The sequence below is a fragment of the Procambarus clarkii genome, chromosome 34, assembly GCF_040958095.1.
Source record: "Procambarus clarkii isolate CNS0578487 chromosome 34, FALCON_Pclarkii_2.0, whole genome shotgun sequence".
Lineage (NCBI taxonomy): Eukaryota > Metazoa > Arthropoda > Malacostraca > Decapoda > Cambaridae > Procambarus > Procambarus clarkii.
Window position 1 is genome coordinate 43,431,411 of NC_091183.1, and position 21,390 is coordinate 43,452,800.

A 21,390-nucleotide genomic window follows, 5' to 3' on the forward strand; every position below is an offset into this window, starting at 1 on the left:
AAAGAGACATTGTATCATCTGGCAAAAGTTTCAGTTATCAAGATTTCAAACAAGCAGGGCCATAGGAATTATCACTAAGGATGAATCTAGGTACCAGTAATAAAAAAATATAAAAGCCAACCATCATCTGAATCAAGCTCCAAGGGTTCTCAGTTTTAGTGACAGAATCTATCGGCATTGATGACTCACAAGTACAGTAGAAGTACCAGAAGTTGGTTGAAACTAGAGAATTCGAGGTAGGCGACTGTCCTCATCAAATTTGCTAGCAAGAAGCACATTTTTCATTACATTGGAAACCTGCAGCAACAGTGATGATGATGGATGATGCTAGGACATGGATGATAGACTATCTGCACAAAAATTATGCAAATGATTCCCAGAATTTTACATTTGTAAAGTCTCGGAATTCTGTCAAGTACAACACTTGGATGATATTGTGGCAAAGGGTGTGGTCAAAGATAAGATTTTTCCAGAGTATTTATTTACTGGTGTGACTGTATGCTAGGTCATGTATCATATTACTTGCCTTAAAAATCTGCATTTAACTATTTAAATCATTTGGGCCCACTTGCCTCAAATTGTGGGGTAAATGGGCCCAGCATTTGGAATGCTGTTCCTTGTTATACATGATTAACTAAAAACTTCTATTGCTATCATAGCCACCTGAAGGATAGATTTACATGATCAAACAATAAGATCAATAAATATCCAACTTGTGTTTAATTACCATGAAAAATTAAAACAATAAATGCAGGCCCACTTACCCCAATCTATGGTACATTACAGTATTATCAACAAAGCAACCTCATTCTCTCAGCCTCTTTCTCAGTTCATATTCAAGAATGCACTGGAATTCTTCCCTGTTGCTATCATTTACAACTTTTGCTAAATTAGGAGGAAAGAGCAAAGTCCCACTCCGTACATCAGCCAAGAGAGACTGACGTCCAGCATTTACAGTACGAGATAAAACTGACAACTCGTCTGATCCCATGTTACCTTTTGAAAGCGATTCCCTTATTACTTGCCCAACAAGTGAACGCAGATATATATCCGCTTGATGAGCAACACTACGTGAACATTCTAATCGCGATTCTGCCACTTCCAGTTCACGGTCCTCTAACTGAAGCACTGGTGATGTAAAGCACTTGTATATCATATTCCATGTACTATACAATTCCTCTAAATTGTCAACTTGGAGAATATATGTGGCAGACTCCCAGCTGTGTTCACTTGGCAGAGGTGGTTGTAATTTGCCTGCCATTGCTTCAATTACTGCAGTTGGTACACGTGTTTCTCGCTGCAAATTTTGTTGAACAGCAATTTCAGTGGTGCATTCAATATACAACTGACAAAATCCAACCGTGTGCTTCCTAGCCAACTGAAAATATTCATATCTCATACTTCTATAATAAAAATTATCATCCAATAAGACTACATATAAAGCCTCTTCCTGTATAATCTTATTTGATAAATTAAAGAAATTAAGAACAAAATCATTCAGATTCTTACTTTTTAGGCACTCAACGAGCTGATCAACTTTAGAATGTACATTACGTCTTGCAGTTTTCCAGTTCTCATTCGCACTGTGACGCATCTCCTCACCACACTGCTTAAGTTGAGCAAACCGCTCTTGGGCTGATAATGGAATCAGTTCGTCATAGCACACATGAATGTAGTGGACCTTCTGCCCTTCGCACTTACCATTTACATAAGATGACAGGTTTTTGCACACTGTTGACTTTCCAACACCTGGCAAACCTACCAGCACAACAAGTGCTACGTGTGTTTCCATCACACTACAATGCTCTCCTGTGCAGAAAAACTTATCAAAATTATGTCTTTTTCACTTCACAATCATTTGGTTCAAGTTCATCATTAGCCATCATTTTCAGCGTACCTTGGGCAGTATTCCATGCACCTTGTGCTCTGGCTTCCTCCTCATTTGTCCAGTTTTTCTCGTTACCAGGAGTGTTATTCTTACCCGAATCATCGGGACTTGTCACCGAGGTCACAAAACCTCTTTTGATCACTTCCCCTCTAGCCGCTAAGATATCCTCAATATTCTTCTTGCCATCCAGGTCAGAAAACCAGCCAAGATTATCTGCCACAAGATGGTGCTTTGAACAGCCCTCGCAGGTAACTATGACGACACCCTTCTTATAAGCTAGCTGGGAAATAGTCTTAGACTGTCTTGTGCTACACACTTTACAAGTATATGTTAACTGAAACTTGGGTTCAATTTTTCCTAGTGACTGACAACTTCCATCATCCTTAATAGAACTTTGGCTACAGAAATTAGCTGCACTAAAGTAAACATTTTGATGTATGTTATTTCTAAATGTTGGCTGAAATTTTTTTACAAACCATGATGGACTTTGCCTAACTGATAAAACTGTCTTGCCTAGGTTAAGTCCAAAAAATCTTGTCGTCAATTTTGCAATATGTGCCATAATTAATAAGCACACAGCAATTTACATAGCATTAGTTAATACACTACACTTTGCTCACTGACAACAATGAAACTTCTCACTTTCAACTTAAACTTGGTTATCAACTTGCTGCTGTTCTTGACTTTCAACAAGGCTTTGTTGTTGAGCTTCAATCTGCTTATTCATCTCATCAATGCGTCGTTGCATGTAGATGGGCTGGACTTCTGCATAAACTGACATAATCTTGTGGTTCACGTTCACGTGCTTCCCAACACAGCGATCCACACACGCAGTCTGAAAATGGTAAACAAGGATTAAAACATATAACTTTCTGTACTTGCCTAATTATACATGATACCTGCTTAATGGGGATCTGGGAGTTGTTCTATTCCCCAAGCCTGGCCCGAGGTCTAGCTTGACTTGTGAGAGCTTAAGCCACCAGGCTGTTGCTTGGAGCAGCCCACAGGACAACATATCCACCACAGCCCGGTTGGTCCGACACTTCTTGAAGAAAACTAGTTTTCTCTTGAAGATGTCCACGGTTGTTCGCGCAATATTTCTTATACTCGCTCGGAGGGTGTCGAGTTTTAATTCTCTGGTCCTACTTCCCACAACCTTCAATCAATAGGTTCTCAATCTCAAGCCTATTGGACTATCATAACTACATTGGAAATTGTGTATGGAATCCATCTTCATCACTTCAAATAAAATATGCTGAAGATTGTTCACTTCTGACACTGAAAAATTCCTCAATGTCAGTGGTTCATTTGGGTCCTTGTCTTTCACCCCTTTTTCACTTGTTCATGTACCACCCATTTAAAACAATCCATCCTTGTCTGCTCTGTCAATTTCCCCTAGAAATTTGAATTTGTTAATCATATTTAGCCTTAACTTGTATCTTTCAGAGACATGTGGTCTAATTATCTTCGTCTTTCTTTGTAACTTACACCTCCCAGAACATGTGAGGACATCCCACCAAACTTGGCTTCAATCAGCTATGAGTTACCAGAGAAGCCAATTGGTTCAATAATCATAGAAAGCTTACAAGAATTTTTTTTTTTTTTAGTACTGTACAAGACACCACAAATTTTGGAACTAAACGGAAAATAAAAATAAACAAATATATTTAGAGAAAGCCATTGCGCATCCCTAAATGGGGACGATTCCTAATTACTGTACAATACAGTACTGTAAATTAAATGGTCACCAGAATCCTTAAAAATACTGTGCAGGAGGATGACAGGGTAACGTCTCTTAAACAGTGTATCGCCTGCTATACCTGTTACAGGCAAAAATTACACCTCTATTGAATGCTAATGAAATACAGTACCTCTTTCTGATGTGTCCTTGGTGCCTTCTTGTTACCAGCTACTGGGATTGCTAGCTCAACCCAATTCAATCCATGACAAGCCCTTGCAAGTCATTGTAAGCCAACTGTGGGCCATGGATCAAAATGTCTTCCCCCTCCCCCCCTTTTTCCTTCCTCCAGAGGTGCAAGAAGCAGAGTATACTATATCACTAAACAAGAAAAAGCCACTAGAAGAGTGAGTGAGGCAGACAATCAGCAAGGCAAACAAAGCATAGAAAACAAGTAATAAGACCCCAAACCAAACAAACCATCTAGTCATGAAGCAGTTCATTTGTTTGTTTCACCACCACGTGATTGAATACTTAGCTTCTCGATCCTCTAGCCTTAACTTTACACTTAGCAGGAAGATGAAAAAATTGAAGCCCCCTTAACGTGGAAGCCCAAGGAGCCACCAGGGATCCGTTAGAAAGAGGTGAAAACCATTCATTGATGATTTTCTGGAATGGCTCCTTTGGTGACACCTTATTAATAGCTATGGTACCATGAAGAACAGAATAAAAGGGGAACTCACCTGGGGCAGAGGAGAGCTGCCGAGAGAAAACCCATTGTGAGGAAATAATTAACAGCAAGTTAACAGCTCCAAAGCCACACAAGCTAAGTGCAAACCAGGCATGTTTACTAAGTACTGAGCTGTTGGACATTCAAAACCCACGAGCCAAAATATCTGCCCATAACATTCTAAAATACCATAGACAGAGCAGACAGAACTGCAAAATTATGAACATTATAATTTGAGGTAGACCACAAGCTAGCTAACCTTGAAGACACTGGAAATAACCTGATATACGAGCTCTGGAACGAAGGACCCACAGTGTCCTCCCCCATCCCCCACACCACTAGTAGCAAAGAGGTAATGGCAGACTGGTCACAACAAATGAAGCACCCTCAGCTGAAGCAACCTAGCATCAATCGCCAAAGGACCCCTCTGGAAACCAGCCATCTCATTGTTAGTTGGAAAGGAAGGAGAGGACTACAGCTCAAGAAAATCCTGCTACCAGAGTGGGAGTGTGAGGCTCCCAAACTCAACAAGAAGTAAGAGCCAATACAAGCTTTAAAGATGTAATCCTGGACCAAAGGGTCAACAGAAAACCAAGGCGAGTTGAGGAAAACACAATCTTGTCAAATCTAAATGCAATGAAGCAACAGTATTCGGCATGAGAAGCAAAAAAAATCACCCACTAACCAAAAATCGAGCTGAGTAAAGAATAGAGACAGACATTAGAAAAAGTAATCAAATCAATATCAAACAAATGAAGACAGCTCGCCCACAAGCCAAGCAAGCCTCAAAGAATCAGGACACAGTTGCTAGCCTCCTAACTGTAGAAATGAAAGGCAAAAACCCCCCGTCATAGTACCTGGCACCAAAAAGAGCAAAAGGCAAGAGCTGAGTAACCCAAGGGAATCAAGAGGCACCAATGATCACCAGAGTAAACAAGGGGGCACCCAAGAACAGTCAGGGAACTGAAGCAGCATGTCAAACTCCCCAAAAAACACAGTGCAGTCTCTAAAGCTGAGTTAGGCACAAGACTCAAAACCCAACAGGGATCTGAACCCCAGAGTTAAAAACCTCAGAAAGGGAATGAATCCATGAAACTTGACAGCACTTAGAAACACACATGGGTAGTAGCAACCGAAGGCAGGAGCCAATTCATAAACGAGACAGATGCCACGACGACAAAAAATTGCAGGTTTCAGGGTGAAAGGAATAATCTACCCATAGGCAATATAGCAGAGATGATAATGGGTGGCCATCAGAATGCAAAAAAGAGACTCATGGCCATCTTACAAACTCGCACTACAGTGGTGTGGATCAGATGGCCAAACTAAGCAGGACCCCTCAGTAAGGGGCTTTCAGGAACCCGAAGGTTGACCAAGCAGGAAGCACATGGGCTGCTCGCCAAATATAAGACATAGAACACAGCCTAGAGGCATATGCAGTAGTAGTTGTGTAAGCAGCTTGCCTTAAAAAAAAAAAAAAAAAAAAAAAACTCGAGCACCCTGTGCCATTCAAAAGAAAATCCCAAATGCTCCCATCCTTAAAGCCTCATAGAGGGTTTAAAGACCCTTGCACTGCTAAGGGTGATGATTCCTTCCTCAAGAAGACAACTAGTTTAGGTGACTGTCTCTTCCTCAGGAAGAGACAGTCAAGAGAAAGAGTCTTTTGTCAATTTGTCAAGAGAAAGCACCAAACCAGTATGACTGTACAGAGCAAAGGAGATCAAGAAGCTAGGTGCACCTAGCAGAGCGCAGGTAGAATTGATGAGTGAACTACAGTACTTCACAACCAATTGGATCATCTGGTTCATTTCTCACCTTCTACAGTGTATTTTCTTTACTTTGTTGATTATCTGCTTTGCTTTACTCTCGGGACCTTACTTTCACCTTTCTAGTGGCTTTTGTTTGGTTAGTGCGCTCCTTGCGTCTTTAGTCACTGGTGGACTTTAAAGTGATTTCCAAGGACATGCCATATATTGAATTGGGTGGAGCTGTCCAACTAGCTACCAACAAAGAGCCACCATCGAAGCCTTCCCAGAAAATTAAAACAGAAATCAATTAAAACCTGTGCAATGTATTTTACAACTAGCACAGTTCCAATACATTAGAAGTGGGAAAAATACATTTCTGAACATGTTAAGCAATTCAAACCCCAACTTGCGATACTGTACTTTGTAATACAGTATACCATATAGTACCTCACAGTACAAACGATAACAAATGAATTATTAAGAATATTACCGTAATTTAAAGTCATGATCAAGTTGCAAATACCAAGATAACAAATGTTAATGGCGGCATTCAAGGTTATGTAGCGCAGAAATCTACCTTTGTCAGCTCACAACCGTGCTGGAACAACCGTGGACATCTTCAAGAGGAAACTAGATTGTTTCCTCCAAGGAGTGATGGACCAACCGGGCTGTGGTGGGTATGTGGGCCTGCGGGCCACTCCAAGCAACAGCCTAGTGGACCAAACACTCACAAGTCAAGCCTGGCCTCGGGCCGGGCTTGGGGAGAAGAAGAACTCCCAGAACCCCATCAACCAGGTATCAACCAGGTATCGCAACCAATTTTGATTTGGGTTCAATCCACAGGCAAGACAAAGATGGCTGGGTACCTTTCCATTCACCCAATGCCTCTGTTCATCTAGCAATAATTAGTAGTTCCCGAGAGTTAGGCAATGGTTGTTCAATACAAAAAAAAAAGTACAGGATCTCAAGTACTGTTATCTATTTATTTTTGTAAAATTGCTTAATAAAGTCATATGTCACCTTGATTCAGTGTTTACCCCCATTAAACCTTTAAATTTTTACTCTAGTAAGTTTTCTAAAATACACCTTTGGATTTCCTTGCTATTATTATTGTTTAAAAAAAGCTACAGAACTTCTGTACTGTTGCTAGAACTACCAATTCCATATTGTAATAGTCTATGCCTGTCATCATTATCACCTTTATTTGTTACATGTCTTGAACATTCTCACAAATGCTAGCTTGCTTCTCTTTTAGTATAGTGTTGATCCCATTAGAACCGGTGGCTGAACGGACAGAACACTGGAAGCGTGATCCTGTTGTACCGGGTTCAATCTTGGGCACCGGCGAGAAACGATGGGCAGTTTCTTTCACCCTGATACCCCTGTTACCTAACAGTAAATAAGTACAGTACCTGGGAGTTCGTTAGCTGTCACGGGCTGCTTCCTGGGGGTAGAGGCCTGGTCGAGGACCAGAGCGCGGGGACACTAAAGCCCCGAAATCATCTCAAGATAACCTCAAGATACCTATAAATAATTGTTCATCTAAATTATTCTAAGTTACAACTCGGAGCATTCGCCGAATTGCTCCGAGTTGTAAAGGCTGCAATTTTTTGTGTGTAACCCCTGTATCTAAAAATTATCCCTTCATCTTATGTTCTTTATACACACACATTCTAATAAAATTATTATTATTATTATTATTATTATTATTACAGTACTCACTTCAGCTTCCGATATGTTACGATCATTAAATCCAGTAACGCACAAGTTGAAACAGCGCTCTGATATCTGATTGTAGAGGACCAGGAAATCCTTAAACTGAAAAAGCAAAAGAGGTACATTAATAAAAGGCACAAACCAAAGGAAATGCATCCTATGACAAGGCAGTAGTACTGTGCTGTAATAATTGTACAAGTTCTTTGTGGCCAACATCAACAACAGTTCATTAAATAGTGCTTTGATGGTACTCATTAGAAGTCTAATTTTAATCATCAATTTGACTTGGTCATTCTATCATATACAGTAAGACTATACAGAACTTCAATAGTATTATTTTTGAAACCTCACGCAGTATTGTTGAAAAGTTTATAGCAATACTGTATAGTTAAAAACTTTCCTGGGGAAGTTTTTTCTCCAATTTGATATGCATAAGGTACAATGTACTGGTAGGCATCATGTCTGGAACCCATGATGTGATGCATTTACAATATGGACTACTCAACTTGTGATTTGACAAAGTGCTTAGCTAAGCAACAAAATTGAACATTCTCGTACTGTATTGCAGGACCTTCCGGACATCCTGCAAGTTCTCCTGTACCTCAACATATAACAATTTATAGATACAGTACCCCTAATGTTGAATTTTAAAACTAACCTTGTTGTCTGTTGCCTACTGTGACCATTATAACAAATACTGAACAGTACCATTATCTCTGAGGTTCAGCTAAGTTCACTAAATGCAATGGTACTGTCAAACACCTGGCCCAAATGAGTCACTGCAACCCACACCCAATACCACATCTATGCCTAACAAAAAATATTTTCTATCTTAGATTAATATACTGTACTGTATGGCACTCCTGAATGAACAAATGAGCTAAGACCGGGCCACAACCAACATTCTGTTGCCGCTATTATTTAGTAAATTTTGCCCATTTTCATCAACAATCAGCGCCAATCTGAACCCCCCCCCCTCCATTTTCTTACTGGAAACGCCACATATACATGTATTTATTAATGCCGTCTTCCTTCCACTGTAAACCAATACATCCTGGAATTGACACATCATTTTAAGGCTTAGAGTCAGGAACTTGGCAGCCCTGAGCTTGCGTGGGCTGGGCAGATAACTGGGAACAAGTCTTTGTTAATCAACTGCAATTACTTCAAAGAAGAGAGAGACCATATGTCTGTTCCAGAGGACTACCTTGCTCACTATCTCGGTGTTGAGAACCAGAGCCCATCGACTGATCCAGCCTATACAGCGACAACTAACTGAATAGCAACACACATGCAACACAACCAAAACATGTGTTCAAACCTCCTTAAATCCAATATCTCTCAACAAAAACGAACTATTGGAACCATAACAAATTCTGTCTTCATACGTATAACAAAAGCCCTTGTGTTCAAATTCCTAACCCATGCTAATATTGACATACTATCCTCTAATGCTAACCCTCCCTGACTGTAAACGTTTCCTAGGGAAATGTTACAGAATTCATGATCACACAAGGACTAGTTATCAGCTAAGCCATTCCTAGAGTTCATCTAAATCAATGCAATGCAATACGTTTCTAATGAAGCAAATTAATGCAAACCATTCACTGTATTTCATTCATGAGTAAAGTATTAGTTTATCACCACATTCTCCTAGTACTACAGTAGGCAAATACTGCATTAAACTACCTGAATTCAAATTGCAGTACTACTACTACTGCCTTCTTGTTAACGAGAATACATCCACTACACTAGTTTTAAGTATTTTGTACAGGATTCACTGTACTTCAGTTAACACCTTAAATAACTGCAAATTCGAATTAGACCGATGTGTATTGATCATTATGTTAGCTTTAAGATGGCGAAAAACTAAGCATATTAGTGACTTTACGAGAATGTACAGTGTACCAATATACTGTACAGTACCAAACAATTTTATTTATATGGCTGAACTGTATATTGTACTAATATGAAAGACCTATTTACACATCAAAACTTTTACAAAATCCATTGTTACATCATGTAAATAAACAATATACTATATATAAAATGTTCATCATATTTGTTCTCATCACTTTCTCCTCCTACCTTCATATTTACCTAAATACACTAACAAGTCTATTCTCGTCTATTTACTCTGTATGATCATGCCATCTATACCTTTTGTACATTATTAAATTTCACATCTCTGCATTTTAGTTTCTTTCAGTTTGAGTTTCCCATTGTTGGGGATTGGAAGCCCATTAGGCTTAAAGAAGTCCTCTTAGGCTAATGACTGATCTTTATTTAACAGGATGCAACCGACAATAGTTGCCCGACTTTCAGGTACTGTACCTATTTACTACTTGCTTGATACCTGCTTGATAGGGTTCTGGGAGTTGTTCTACTACCCAAGCCTGGCCCGAGGCCAGGCTTGACTTGTGAGTGCTTGGTCCAACAGGTTGTTGCTCGGAGCAGCCCGCAGGTACACATATCCACCACAGCCCTGTTGGTCCGGCACTTCTTAGAGAAAACTACTGTATCTCGTTTTCTTTTGAAGATGTTCACGGTTGTTCCCGCAATATTTGTTATACTCGCTGGGAGGATGTTGAACAACCATGGGCCTCTGATATTTACGCAGTGTTCTCCGATTCATTAAGGGTTAACAGACATCAGGTGAAAGGAAACTGCCCAAAGCATCTCTGTCAAAACTTTTTGTGGACATTTTGGCTGTGAAACGACCGAGTTGACAAACATTATAATGCTTGGTTCATGTCCATGCCACACCAGCATCTTTGCATTCGTACAATTATTGCAGCCCGCTAGCCACCTCTCTTTCCCTCCCCCCCCATCTTATTCTTCCTTAACAGGAATTTCATTGCAACACACTTTCCTTCTTGGATTTGCTCCACTTTTAACATTTACTGTATAAAATCCTTTTTTTTTAGGGGGGGGGGGGGGGGTTAATTACAGAGCCTCAGGTTTTAAACACAATGATGACCACACAATTTCACGCAGGCATATCAGGTATCCTTCTCAATCCCGACTATTACCTTCCTTTTCTCCACATTAATTTTAAGCAAACTTCTTGTACATAATCATCATTGTAAGCATCTAATTTTATGAGACCCATTTATGACTTTCCTAATAACTAGGACACCTAACCTTAACTGGTATTTATTTTTATTTTTTCATAGAAGACAATACTGTATAAATTTACAGATTTAAGACATTCATATGCCCAGTTTAGTATACTGTACATACATGTCCCCTCCCATTTTGGAATTTAGGCAATTTTGCAAAATATGCAGGACTTTCCAAGGACTAATTTGAGAATCATCCTTGATTTATGAACTCTAACTTAAGTTGGAAACTGGCCAATGGATCACTGATATTATGATACAGACTATGGAGAAATGCACTATTTGGGTACAGCATAATTAGGATGACATAACCAGAAAAAGAATGTCATTTAATTATGTGTTCAATGAATGTAGCACTCCATGGGAGAGTATCTGAATAGAGCACTGTAACTGAATTGGCAGCACTTAAATATGGCGTACTGGAGTGAACAATATGGAAGAAAATGCAGAAAAGAACCAGTGAAGAGCAGGGGTGCCATAGACCCAGAGAACACCGTATAAACATCAGAGGCTCATTGTAGCTTGTTGAGCTTGAAGTATCATTGCCCCTTGTACTGCAGGTGTTACATTTGCCCTTTTAAAGAAGTGGTCTAGAACAATATCCTCCAAATTGTTCCGTATTTTAAAAGTGTCAATGAAATCACCCCTGACATATCTAATTTGCTGCGTTATTTGTCCTGTAGCCCTCAACCGTTCATGGCACAAGAGTTGAACTTATTCTGGGATGATTTATGTTGCCTGGTGTTGAACTTACTTTAAAGGAAAGATGTCCTTCTGAAGATGATCCTTAAGTCAAAGATTCATTTAACTATTCCTAAGGTTCAGTTGGGTTTTCCCCCTTCACTGCAGCTCCCACCTGTTGTGCAACTTTCAATGATTAATGATTCTGTCTCCAAGGTCCTTTTCATCATCATTCTGCTACAAGATGATAATGTTGATTTCGCCGTTATAATGTGCACTATCATGTCTCACATGCAAGGTCTTGCCTTTTTTATATATAATAAAGCATTTGCAAGTCTTCCAACCATCTGTGAAGTTCATGTAGCTTTTTTTTTTTAAGGCCTCAATATCAACTACTCTACCATAAATCTTGAAGTGTCAATTACAGAGCAAGTTTAATGATGACCCGAGTGTGTACACAAGGTACATATGTGTAAAACTACACAAGACAACAGATTCCACTGTCATAAGAAATGGTTTGTTCACAGTCACCTTTCTTTTCTGGGCTATTGACACGTAATTAATTCAGTCGGGATATGTTTGGTTGTGCCAGTTGTTGCCCATCAACTCGAAATGAACTTTCTGGTAAAACTCACATATTATACTCTTAAAAATATAAATAGGTCTAACAGTATACCATGATTTGGGACAGCAAGCCTGATAAGCCTATTGGGGGTTCATGTAGCCACTGGCAGGATTTTCTGTGCAATAATCCGTCTAGTGATGACCAGATGCAATGTTGCTGCCGCATCTACTGCATTAAGCCAATGCCAAAAAGTATACAAAAAGATATACTGAATATATGAATTTTACAACTAACCTAACCTAATCAATCCAATTATTGCAATTTGTTTTGTCAAGGACAGGAAGCCTATGTATATATAACCTTAGGCTTGTATTAAGGTTCCCATTCCTCCAGGTCAAACTACTGACCCCTCCCAGCATGCCACTGAACAACTGTTGCCCAATTCCCAGGTGAACAGAGGCATTAGGCAAAAAGAAATGTGCCCATCCAATTGTGTCCTGCCCAGAAATTCATCCCACCCAAACCTTTGATGCATGTCACGACTTTGTGATGTTACCCCTGCGATGATGTGCGTGGTACTTTCCTAAACTTCGACCAATATTGCCTGCGAAGCACAAGGGTGCCATCTGCTATACCACAAATGTGTTTATTGCCTATGTTGCTTATTTTGACTACTTTATATTTTTCATACTGTTAATATGTTGTAGTCTGTTAAGACTTTCAGCGACTTCGTTTCTCAACTGAGGTTCTGCAGAACCTCAAGGTAACTCGGCATTCCGTAAGAGATAATGATAAGGTAATTATAATGCAATGCACATGTATTTTTCAGTCATACAACCAGTATCAAGAGCAATGACAGAAATCGTCTCCTTTCGGCTGCCAATGAAATCATGAAATCAGTGTGTTTAAGTATTTTCAAATTACTGTATTAGGATGACACAGCGTTAGGTTACGAAGGTTTGGGTTACACTGGATTAGAAAGGTTTTTAAATACAATGGCAAGCAGTCATGTGTATGCAGTTATCTATAACCATACATACAATACAATCACAAAAGTACAAGGTTACAACTTAATCTATATGGAAACAATATTTTAAAGGGAAGGGAAAGGAACTATCTGCAAAAAGTGCCAAGCCATTACAACTATATAGCACTTATAAGGGGTCAGGATAAGGATTAGGGATGGGACAGGAGGGAAAGGAATGGTGCCCAACCACTTAGATGGTCGGAGATTGAACGCCAACCTGCATGAAGCGAGACCGTTGCTCTACCGTCCACCCCCAAAGTGGTTGGCCAGACAATATTTTAAAACTACTGTATTGTTAATTACACTTTTTTTTTAAACTTGCCTTAGCAGGCTACATAATATGTGATGTCAACGAATTTAGGGTCGCAGTAGTACAGTCGGGTTTGTTCTCGACGCACAAGCGAGAATTTCGGGTTTGAATCCCGGGCGGGACGGAAATGGCTGGGCACATTTCTTTTCACCTAATACCTTCTATTTATCTAGCAGTTAAGAGGTACAATACTCAGGAGTCAGTCAGCTTTTTGTGGGGTGGGGGGGGAGGGGGGGGGTGGCTGCATCCCGGGGAAGGGGGTGGGAACTTGATATAAGCCAAGCCTGCACGAATACACTCTGGCTTCCTGTCCCCTGCCCTCTTAACCCCCACAATGAATTATTATAATGAGAAATCAGCAATCAATCTCACCTGTCTCACATTAGCAGCAACGTCAATGTCCATTATAGTTGAGCGGTGAGGAGTACGAGGCCAGGCAGGCCACCACACGCGCCAGCTACCGCCTTATGTTGGACCACACACCTCCCTTCATGGACCAGACCACGCACTGTGGACCAGGCAGACCAGACCACACACTGTGGACCAGGCAGACCAGACCACACACACTGTGGACCAGCAAAACCAAACCACGCAGTGGACCAGACTATGCACTATGGACCAGACAAACCAGACCACACACTGTGGACCAGGCAAACCAGACCACACACTATGGACCGGACCACGCACTATGGACCCGACAGACCAGACCACGCACTATGGACCAGCTGACCGGCGACTGCGGGTTATGATCGTTTCGTAGCATAACACTGGTTCGCCCACAACATCGTATATTAATTCTTGTTATTTCGCTCACAGTGCATTTCGTACAAACCAAATCAGAAACTTTATTCATATGTGGTTGTACATTTATTTATTTATTTATTTACTTATTTATTTATTTATTTACTTATATACAAGAAAGAACATTGGGGGGGGGGGTTAAGAGAGAACAGAGTTTAACTTGAAATTACAATCTTGTAAAGTACATTTATCGTGTATCATTTATCTCAATCTTGTACATTTACAATTGGGAAAGTTTACATACAAATTACCGTACATTAATTGCACGAGAGAGTCACAATAACAGTATAGGATGTATCACTGCCATTATCAGAATTTTAATCATTCCCATCTCACAGGATAGTTTATTATACATGGAATCAGGAAAGAATATGAGATGCGAGTTTAGTCTACTAGTCTGCACTAGCAAACTCTGGGTAGACCACAAAAATATCTTTCCATAGCCATGAGTGTATGAAGTACTTACAGTGCTCAACATATAACACTTGGTCTGAAGTCAATGGTAACAGGGCACGCTTTTTTTATTTATTTTTTTTACTCACATATATAGTGTTGGAGAGTGTGTCCCCAGGTCTTTTTCACATGGTTAACAAATGGAATGCTTACCTTTGATTCATAGCCTACTGACATCTGCCAAAGTCTCAATATACCTGCCTAATTCTGGAATTTACAATGTCACACTGGCTATAGTGAATATTTAATGCTGTCCCGCACATATAGTTCCCGGTTCTAAACATATCATAACTCTTTATACCAGTGTTTTCTGTCCTTTGAGTGTCAGTGATTTTTCTTGTCTATATAATCATGCTGGACAACATGTATGCGAGTCGATATCCATACAAATGAGCTTTTTGTTTAGTTAATTTATTATGCAGATTCTGGAACTCTTAATCTGCGTATACAAAATATTGCTTACAATGGATGTTTCAACATTATTTCGCATGGTGGGTTTTCAAGTGCTTGAAGAGTTGACTTTGAATTCCATTCTATCTAATACTTGCTCAACAGTTCCACTTCATCATCACCTGAATTTACCTTTACCTGAGGGCCAGCATCTCTAGTGGCCTCGACGGGGACATGAAGCCAGTGGCTTGCCAAAGGTTATCCCCCCTTCCTCATTATTCAAGATGATTTTTAGAGTTGAATTTTAAACTTGGCCCTTATGGCTTCAGTATGTAGGCAATTCCATCGGTTTATTACCCAGTGGGTGAAAAAAATACCTCATGTTTTCTGCCCTAGATTGTGGCTTGTTGAGCTTGAAGCTGTTCCTCCTTGTATGCTGCTGCTGTTGCTTTTAAGATCCAGCTACTCGGAACAAAAGTTCCAAGTAGCACGGGCTATGGCGAGCCCATTGTGGACTTATCCTTGTATGCGTTGCACTGGACCTTTTAAAGAAGCGGTCTGGATTAATATCTCACTCAATTTGTTCAGTATTTTAAAGGTCTTGATGAGATCAGCCTTGTCATGTCTGGTTTGTAGAGTTGTTAGTCCTGTGGTCTTGAACCGTTCCTGATAAGAGAGAGTTGGCTTAGTTGTTGTTATAGATTCAGCTACTCGGAACAAGTTCCAAGTAGCACTGGCTATGGTGAGCCCGTAACTTACCTGGCACAGGAGCGGGGCAAATAGCACAGGCTAGTGCCCGTAGTAGACTTACCTGGCACAGGAGCGGGGCAAGTAGGCTAGTGTGCTATGTTGTTTAAGATTCCGTACTTACCTGGAACAGAAAGGGTCCAAGTAGCACGGGCTATGGTGAGCCCGTAGTAGACTTACCTGGCACAGGAGCGGGGCTGTAACTTGTCACCCGAACGAATAGCCCGTTGGAGTTGGCTTAGTTCTGGGATGATTTAGTCGCTCTACGTTGAACTTTCTCCAAAGTAAATATATTTCCACCTCACTATCTCCACCTCATCCTCGCTTGCCACCTCATCACCTCACAATCGTCACATTCTTTTCTCCTCCTGGCTCCTCTTCCCTTTACCACACACACACAGGCCAGTAACATTATGCAGTAATAGTAATAATTAAGAACACTAAGAAATTTGTATAACATCAGGCATAATAATACTACTATTAATTATAAACATTTATATATAAAATACAAGGAGGGGGGAGGAACACAACGTTTAGGAGGCCTGGTCGACGACCGGGCCGCGAGGACGCTAAGCCCCGGAAGCACCTCAAGGTAACCTCAAGGTAACCAAGGGGGTACCCGGGAGAGAGAGTCTTTTACCCCATTCCACCCCTCTTCCTTTTCCTTTCTCACCACTCTTCCTTTCCCTTCACCGATTCCTTTCGTCCTTCCTCTGGTTCTCCTAGTCTCTTCTCACCCTTTCACTCTCTTCCCCACTCATCACCCAATCTCCCTCTTGACCTCGTCCTCATCCCTTTGGTCCCTCCCTCTCCCCCCTTGTCTCAGAAAAAAATGTGTTATTAAGAAGCACTAAAACCACTGTATGCGTCTCTTGAGAAAATATAGTCTTACCACTAAAACTCTAGGGGAATCACTCCATATTTTTCACATATTACGCCTTTATATTGCATAGGGGGCGTTTATAAATGCTAATATTTCTTAAAGCATTTAACTTTGGCTTACACCGATCAGCCTATTTCCGTTCCCTACCCCAGACCAGTCCCCTCTCTCCCCACCGTACAAGCCTGGATGAGGCTAGCCCACACATCTGGCCTCCAACTCTGGACACTCTCTGTCCTATAGTATATACATATGTTGACAGACATACATATATATCTACAGACATAACAGCAACAGTAATAAACCACAACCCAACCTATCCTTAAAGAAACTTAACCTAACGAAAATAAAATATATATTGTGCATGAGACGTCACTAAGGCGCCATGATGTCCACACACCTACAGGCTTCGGGTCCACGTGGAGTAAACCACAGCAGAAACCTAAAATTACACGAGAAGCACAGTAAAAGGCCGTCAGAGTTGTGGGTCACCGTGTACCGCCTCCTCAGATGTGACGCGTCATGGTTGTTGTCATATAAGGCGCGCAATGTTGTGTCCATCATACACTCTCTAAAAACCAAGGCAGGGAACACCAGTGAAATTCCGTCCATTGTGTACAAGAGAGCCTCCCATGCCCTTGCCCCACCCATAGCACTACTGTTCAACAAATCTATAGAGTATCACACCTTCCCTGGTATCCTCAAAAAAGCAAGAGTAACGCCAGTCCATAAAGGAGGCAATCCGGCGGACATAAACAATTATAGACCAATATCAAATCTACCCATTCTATCAAAAATATTTGAAAAAATTATTTACAAACAGCTCTATTCCTACCTCGTAAAATTCGACATACTCAGCCCCTGCCAGTTTGGCTTCCGGTCCCAAAAGAGTACCAATGATGCAATCATTAGTCTCCTTGACATTATCTACTCAGCCCTTGACAAAAATGAGTTTCCGATTGGACTCTTCATTGACCTAAGAAAAGCCTTTGATACTGTTAATCACAACTACCTCTTATTTAAACTCCAGCATTATGGAATCCGAGGCCTTGCCCTTGACTACATCCGATCCTATCTTAGTGACAGACACCAATATGTAACCATCAATGATACAACTTCTTCCACTCTACCAATTACCGTTGGAGTGCCACAGGGCAGCATCTTAGGACCTCTTCTATTTCTTATATATATAAACGATCTGCCTAATGTCTCTAATATTCTCAAACCTATATTGTTTGCTGACGATACTACCCTTATCTACTCAAACCTCAACCCACATACACTAAATAATGTTGTGAATAATGAATTAAAAAAAGTCCACTTATGGATGTCAACGAACAAACTAACATTAAACATCGAAAAGACTTACTACATCTTATTTGGAAGCAAATCATCAAATGCAATTCAGCTACAGATAGACAACATTAACATCAGTAATAAAAATTATGGCAAGTTTCTTGGCCTATTCCTAGACAAGAGACTCAATTTCAGCACCCACATTCAACACATAACTAAGAAAGTCTCTAAGACAGTTGGTATACTCTCCAAAATCAGATATTATGTTCCTAACTCTGCTCTCCTCTCACTATATTATGCACTAATCTACCCCTATCTTAATTATGGTATCTGTGCATGGGGGTCTACCACTGCAAACCACCTTAAGCCCATCATCACACAGCAAAAATCTGCTATCAGAATAATAACTAACTCTGCTTTCAGACAACACTCAGCTCCCTTGTTTAAATCTCTAAACTTGCTAAATATTAACTCCCTCCACACATTCTCTTGTGTCAACTACATTTACAAAACCCTGTTCTTAAATGCAAACCATGCTCTGAAACTCTCCCTGGACAGATGTAATAGGACCCATTATCACCACACCAGAAATAAATATCTCTTTGATATCCCCAGGGTCAAACTTAATCTGTGTAAACACTCTATGCAAATTAAGGGACCTAGTCTATGGAACTCACTCCCTAGTGAATTGAAAAACTGTAAAACTTTTGCCTTATTTAAAAGCAAAACCAAAAAGTACCTAACTTCATCTATTTAGTTTCCTACACTGAGCTTTAAATTTGCTCTGTACCTAGTGGTACCCAATCTCCTAATTTTTATGTAATATCAAACAACCTTATCATTGTGTTCATTGCTGTCTTCTTTTATGTGCTAGCCATATGCTGTATTGTGACTACCAATTTTTGTCAACTACCATTCAAGCTGTCATTGCAATCAATCTTATATTGTTTCTGCTGTATTGTGCCTACCAATTTGTTGTCAACTACCATTTTAAGCTGTCATTGCAATCAATCATAGCTACCTATGTGCTTTAATATACTGTACCTATAATTTTCTCTCATCTTTTTTTTTTTTTTTTCATTCCATGTAATCTGTTATCATTTTTTTGTCTATAAATTTTGCAAGTATTTACCTCCTTAAAATTTTCTTAGATTAAGGACCTGCCCGAAACGCTGCGCGTGCTAGTGGCTTTACAAGACTGTAATTACCATAATTGTATCCTCACATTCCTTATGTACATTCTTGTATATGCATAAATAAATAAATAAATAAATAAATAAATAAATAAATACCATGGAAGCTCGCTTGGACCACCCTAGCGTTCGTATTTATTTATTTATTTATTTATTTATTTATTTATTTATTTATTTATTTATTTATTTATTTATATACAAGAAGGTACATTGGGTTGTGAGAGTACGTAATATCAGTGTTCTTGTAAAGCTACTTCCTCATATTCATATTCCTTTCGTCTACAGGTGGGGCAATACATCTTTGTTTGCCAAAATGCTTACATTTATTTATAGTAAAAATTGATCCCAAATATACGTGCAGAGAGAGATAGAGAGAGAGAGGTCGATTGTCCGTCAAATGAGTAAATACAATTATTGTATGCATTATTCAAATATATTTAGAGTAAATTTTGAATTCATTGCGAATTTACCCGCATACAAGGGTCGGTTAATATTCCAGATTGGAAAATACATTATCTGGCTTCAGGATATGATATATACTGTAAACAAAATACGAAACCATAGCAATAAAAGGTGTTGTCTGACTGTTTAATTATCTCAACTGGACCATCGGGCATCGAACGCCGACCCTGCAAGAACCTAAACTGGAGGAGGATGATACTAGGGGCGATATGTATTGTATGAACTTACCATAGGGCCACTAACACTACTGGCTTCGACGAGGACAGGAAGCAGGCGGCTTGTCAAGGGGTCCCCTTCCCCCCATTTGCCCAGAGGTATATACATACGGATCAGCAATATCTCCTCTGGAAATACAGTACCGATTCGAATATATTAAATTTGCTTCCCATTAAAATGTATTCATTTTTTTGCTACTTGATTAATTTAGAGAGTTAGTTTAGTTTAGTTAATTTATTATACACCCCATACCCATCTTGTGGGCGGTAGTGGAAGGGGTTACAGAGGCACATAATGGGCTCAGGGACTGAACCCCACAATTCATTAGCTAAGCAAGTTACAATCTTGATGAGCTAGTTACAAAATTCAGTATAAGTCGTTACATCAACAATGGGTTCGAGATCGACCACAAGTACAGTTTCTAAATTAAGCAACTGACATATGTGGAGAGCTAGTGTCACAATTGATATGTTTGTCCTGCACACCGCCCCCCCCCCCCATCCAGTGGGCAGCGGTGGATAGGTTACAATCACTCAAGTTACTACCTACAGTTAGCAAACTGGGGATATTTGGCTAAAAATTCTGGTAGCAGATTATTTTGAATGAAATATTTACACATCGTTGGAACATTGGTTATAGAATTGTCTCTAAATTCACGTATCTTTTCGCACTCCATCACATAGTGACGGAGGGTGTGCGAATAATTTTGTTGACACAGTTTACACTTGGTCAGATCTACATCGGTAGATAATGAGAATTCCCAGAGATACTTGAAACCGAGTCTATGTCGAGCAGCAGTAACATCTAGAAGTCTGCTGATTTTATTGAATGATCCATAGATGTGTGGCTCCTCTTGCATGATAATATGATGATAGATGGAATTACTGGTGTCAATTTCACTTTGCCTCAGATCTACAAGATCTTGTTGAAGTTCTCGGTGTACTGCTGCTCTCAGATTGCTCATTGACAATCCAAGGTTACACTCAACGGCTCCTTTAAAGGCAGAGTCTTTGGCTAACTTATCAGCTCTATCATGCATTCGGAGGCCAACATGAACATAAGAACATAAGAACAAAGGTAACTGCAGAAGGCCAATTGGCCCATACTAGGCAGCTCCTATTTATAACCACCCAATCCCACTCATATACATGTCCAACCCGCGCTTGAAACAATGGAGGGACCCCACCTCCACCACGTTATGCGGCAATTGGTTCCACAAATCAACAACCCTGTTACTGAACCAGTATTTACCCAAGTCTTTCCTAAATCTAAACTTATCCAATTTATACCCATTGTTTCGTGTTCCGTCTTGTGTTGATACTTTTAATGGGATGGAGACCACATGAAATGGACTCTGTTACCATCCTTAATAATTTTGTTGTATTTGTGTCTAGCTTCGGACACGAGCATGTTACAGTTCCTTACTTTCTAAGAAGTAAAGATGAAGAAACAAAACTCATCGCCACAACAAAACATACAAAACAAGA

General features: G+C 40.0%; 3 protein-coding genes across 3 annotated transcripts; all 3 read right to left on the reverse strand.

The window, feature by feature from the left end:
- Positions 1 to 464: 464 nt before the first annotated feature.
- Positions 465 to 1,792, reverse strand: Pstk (Phosphoseryl tRNA kinase). The gene has a single exon (XM_045748514.2). It carries the CDS (start codon positions 1,790 to 1,792, stop codon positions 806 to 808), a length of 987 nt encoding a protein of 328 aa, XP_045604470.2. The 3' UTR covers positions 465 to 805.
- On the reverse strand, positions 465 to 14,229 carry Tim9b (Translocase of inner membrane 9b). The gene is made up of 3 exons (XM_069335961.1): positions 13,838 to 14,229; positions 7,767 to 7,862; positions 465 to 2,723 (listed from the first exon to the last, which is right to left on the reverse strand). Exons 1-3 carry the CDS (start codon positions 13,868 to 13,870, stop codon positions 2,538 to 2,540), a joined length of 315 nt encoding a protein of 104 aa, XP_069192062.1. The 5' UTR covers positions 13,871 to 14,229; the 3' UTR covers positions 465 to 2,537.
- LOC123762144 (DNL-type zinc finger protein-like) lies at positions 1,833 to 2,450 on the reverse strand. Its single transcript, XM_045748515.2, has one exon. It carries the CDS (start codon positions 2,448 to 2,450, stop codon positions 1,833 to 1,835), a length of 618 nt encoding a protein of 205 aa, XP_045604471.2.
- Positions 14,230 to 21,390: the final 7,161 nt, after the last annotated feature.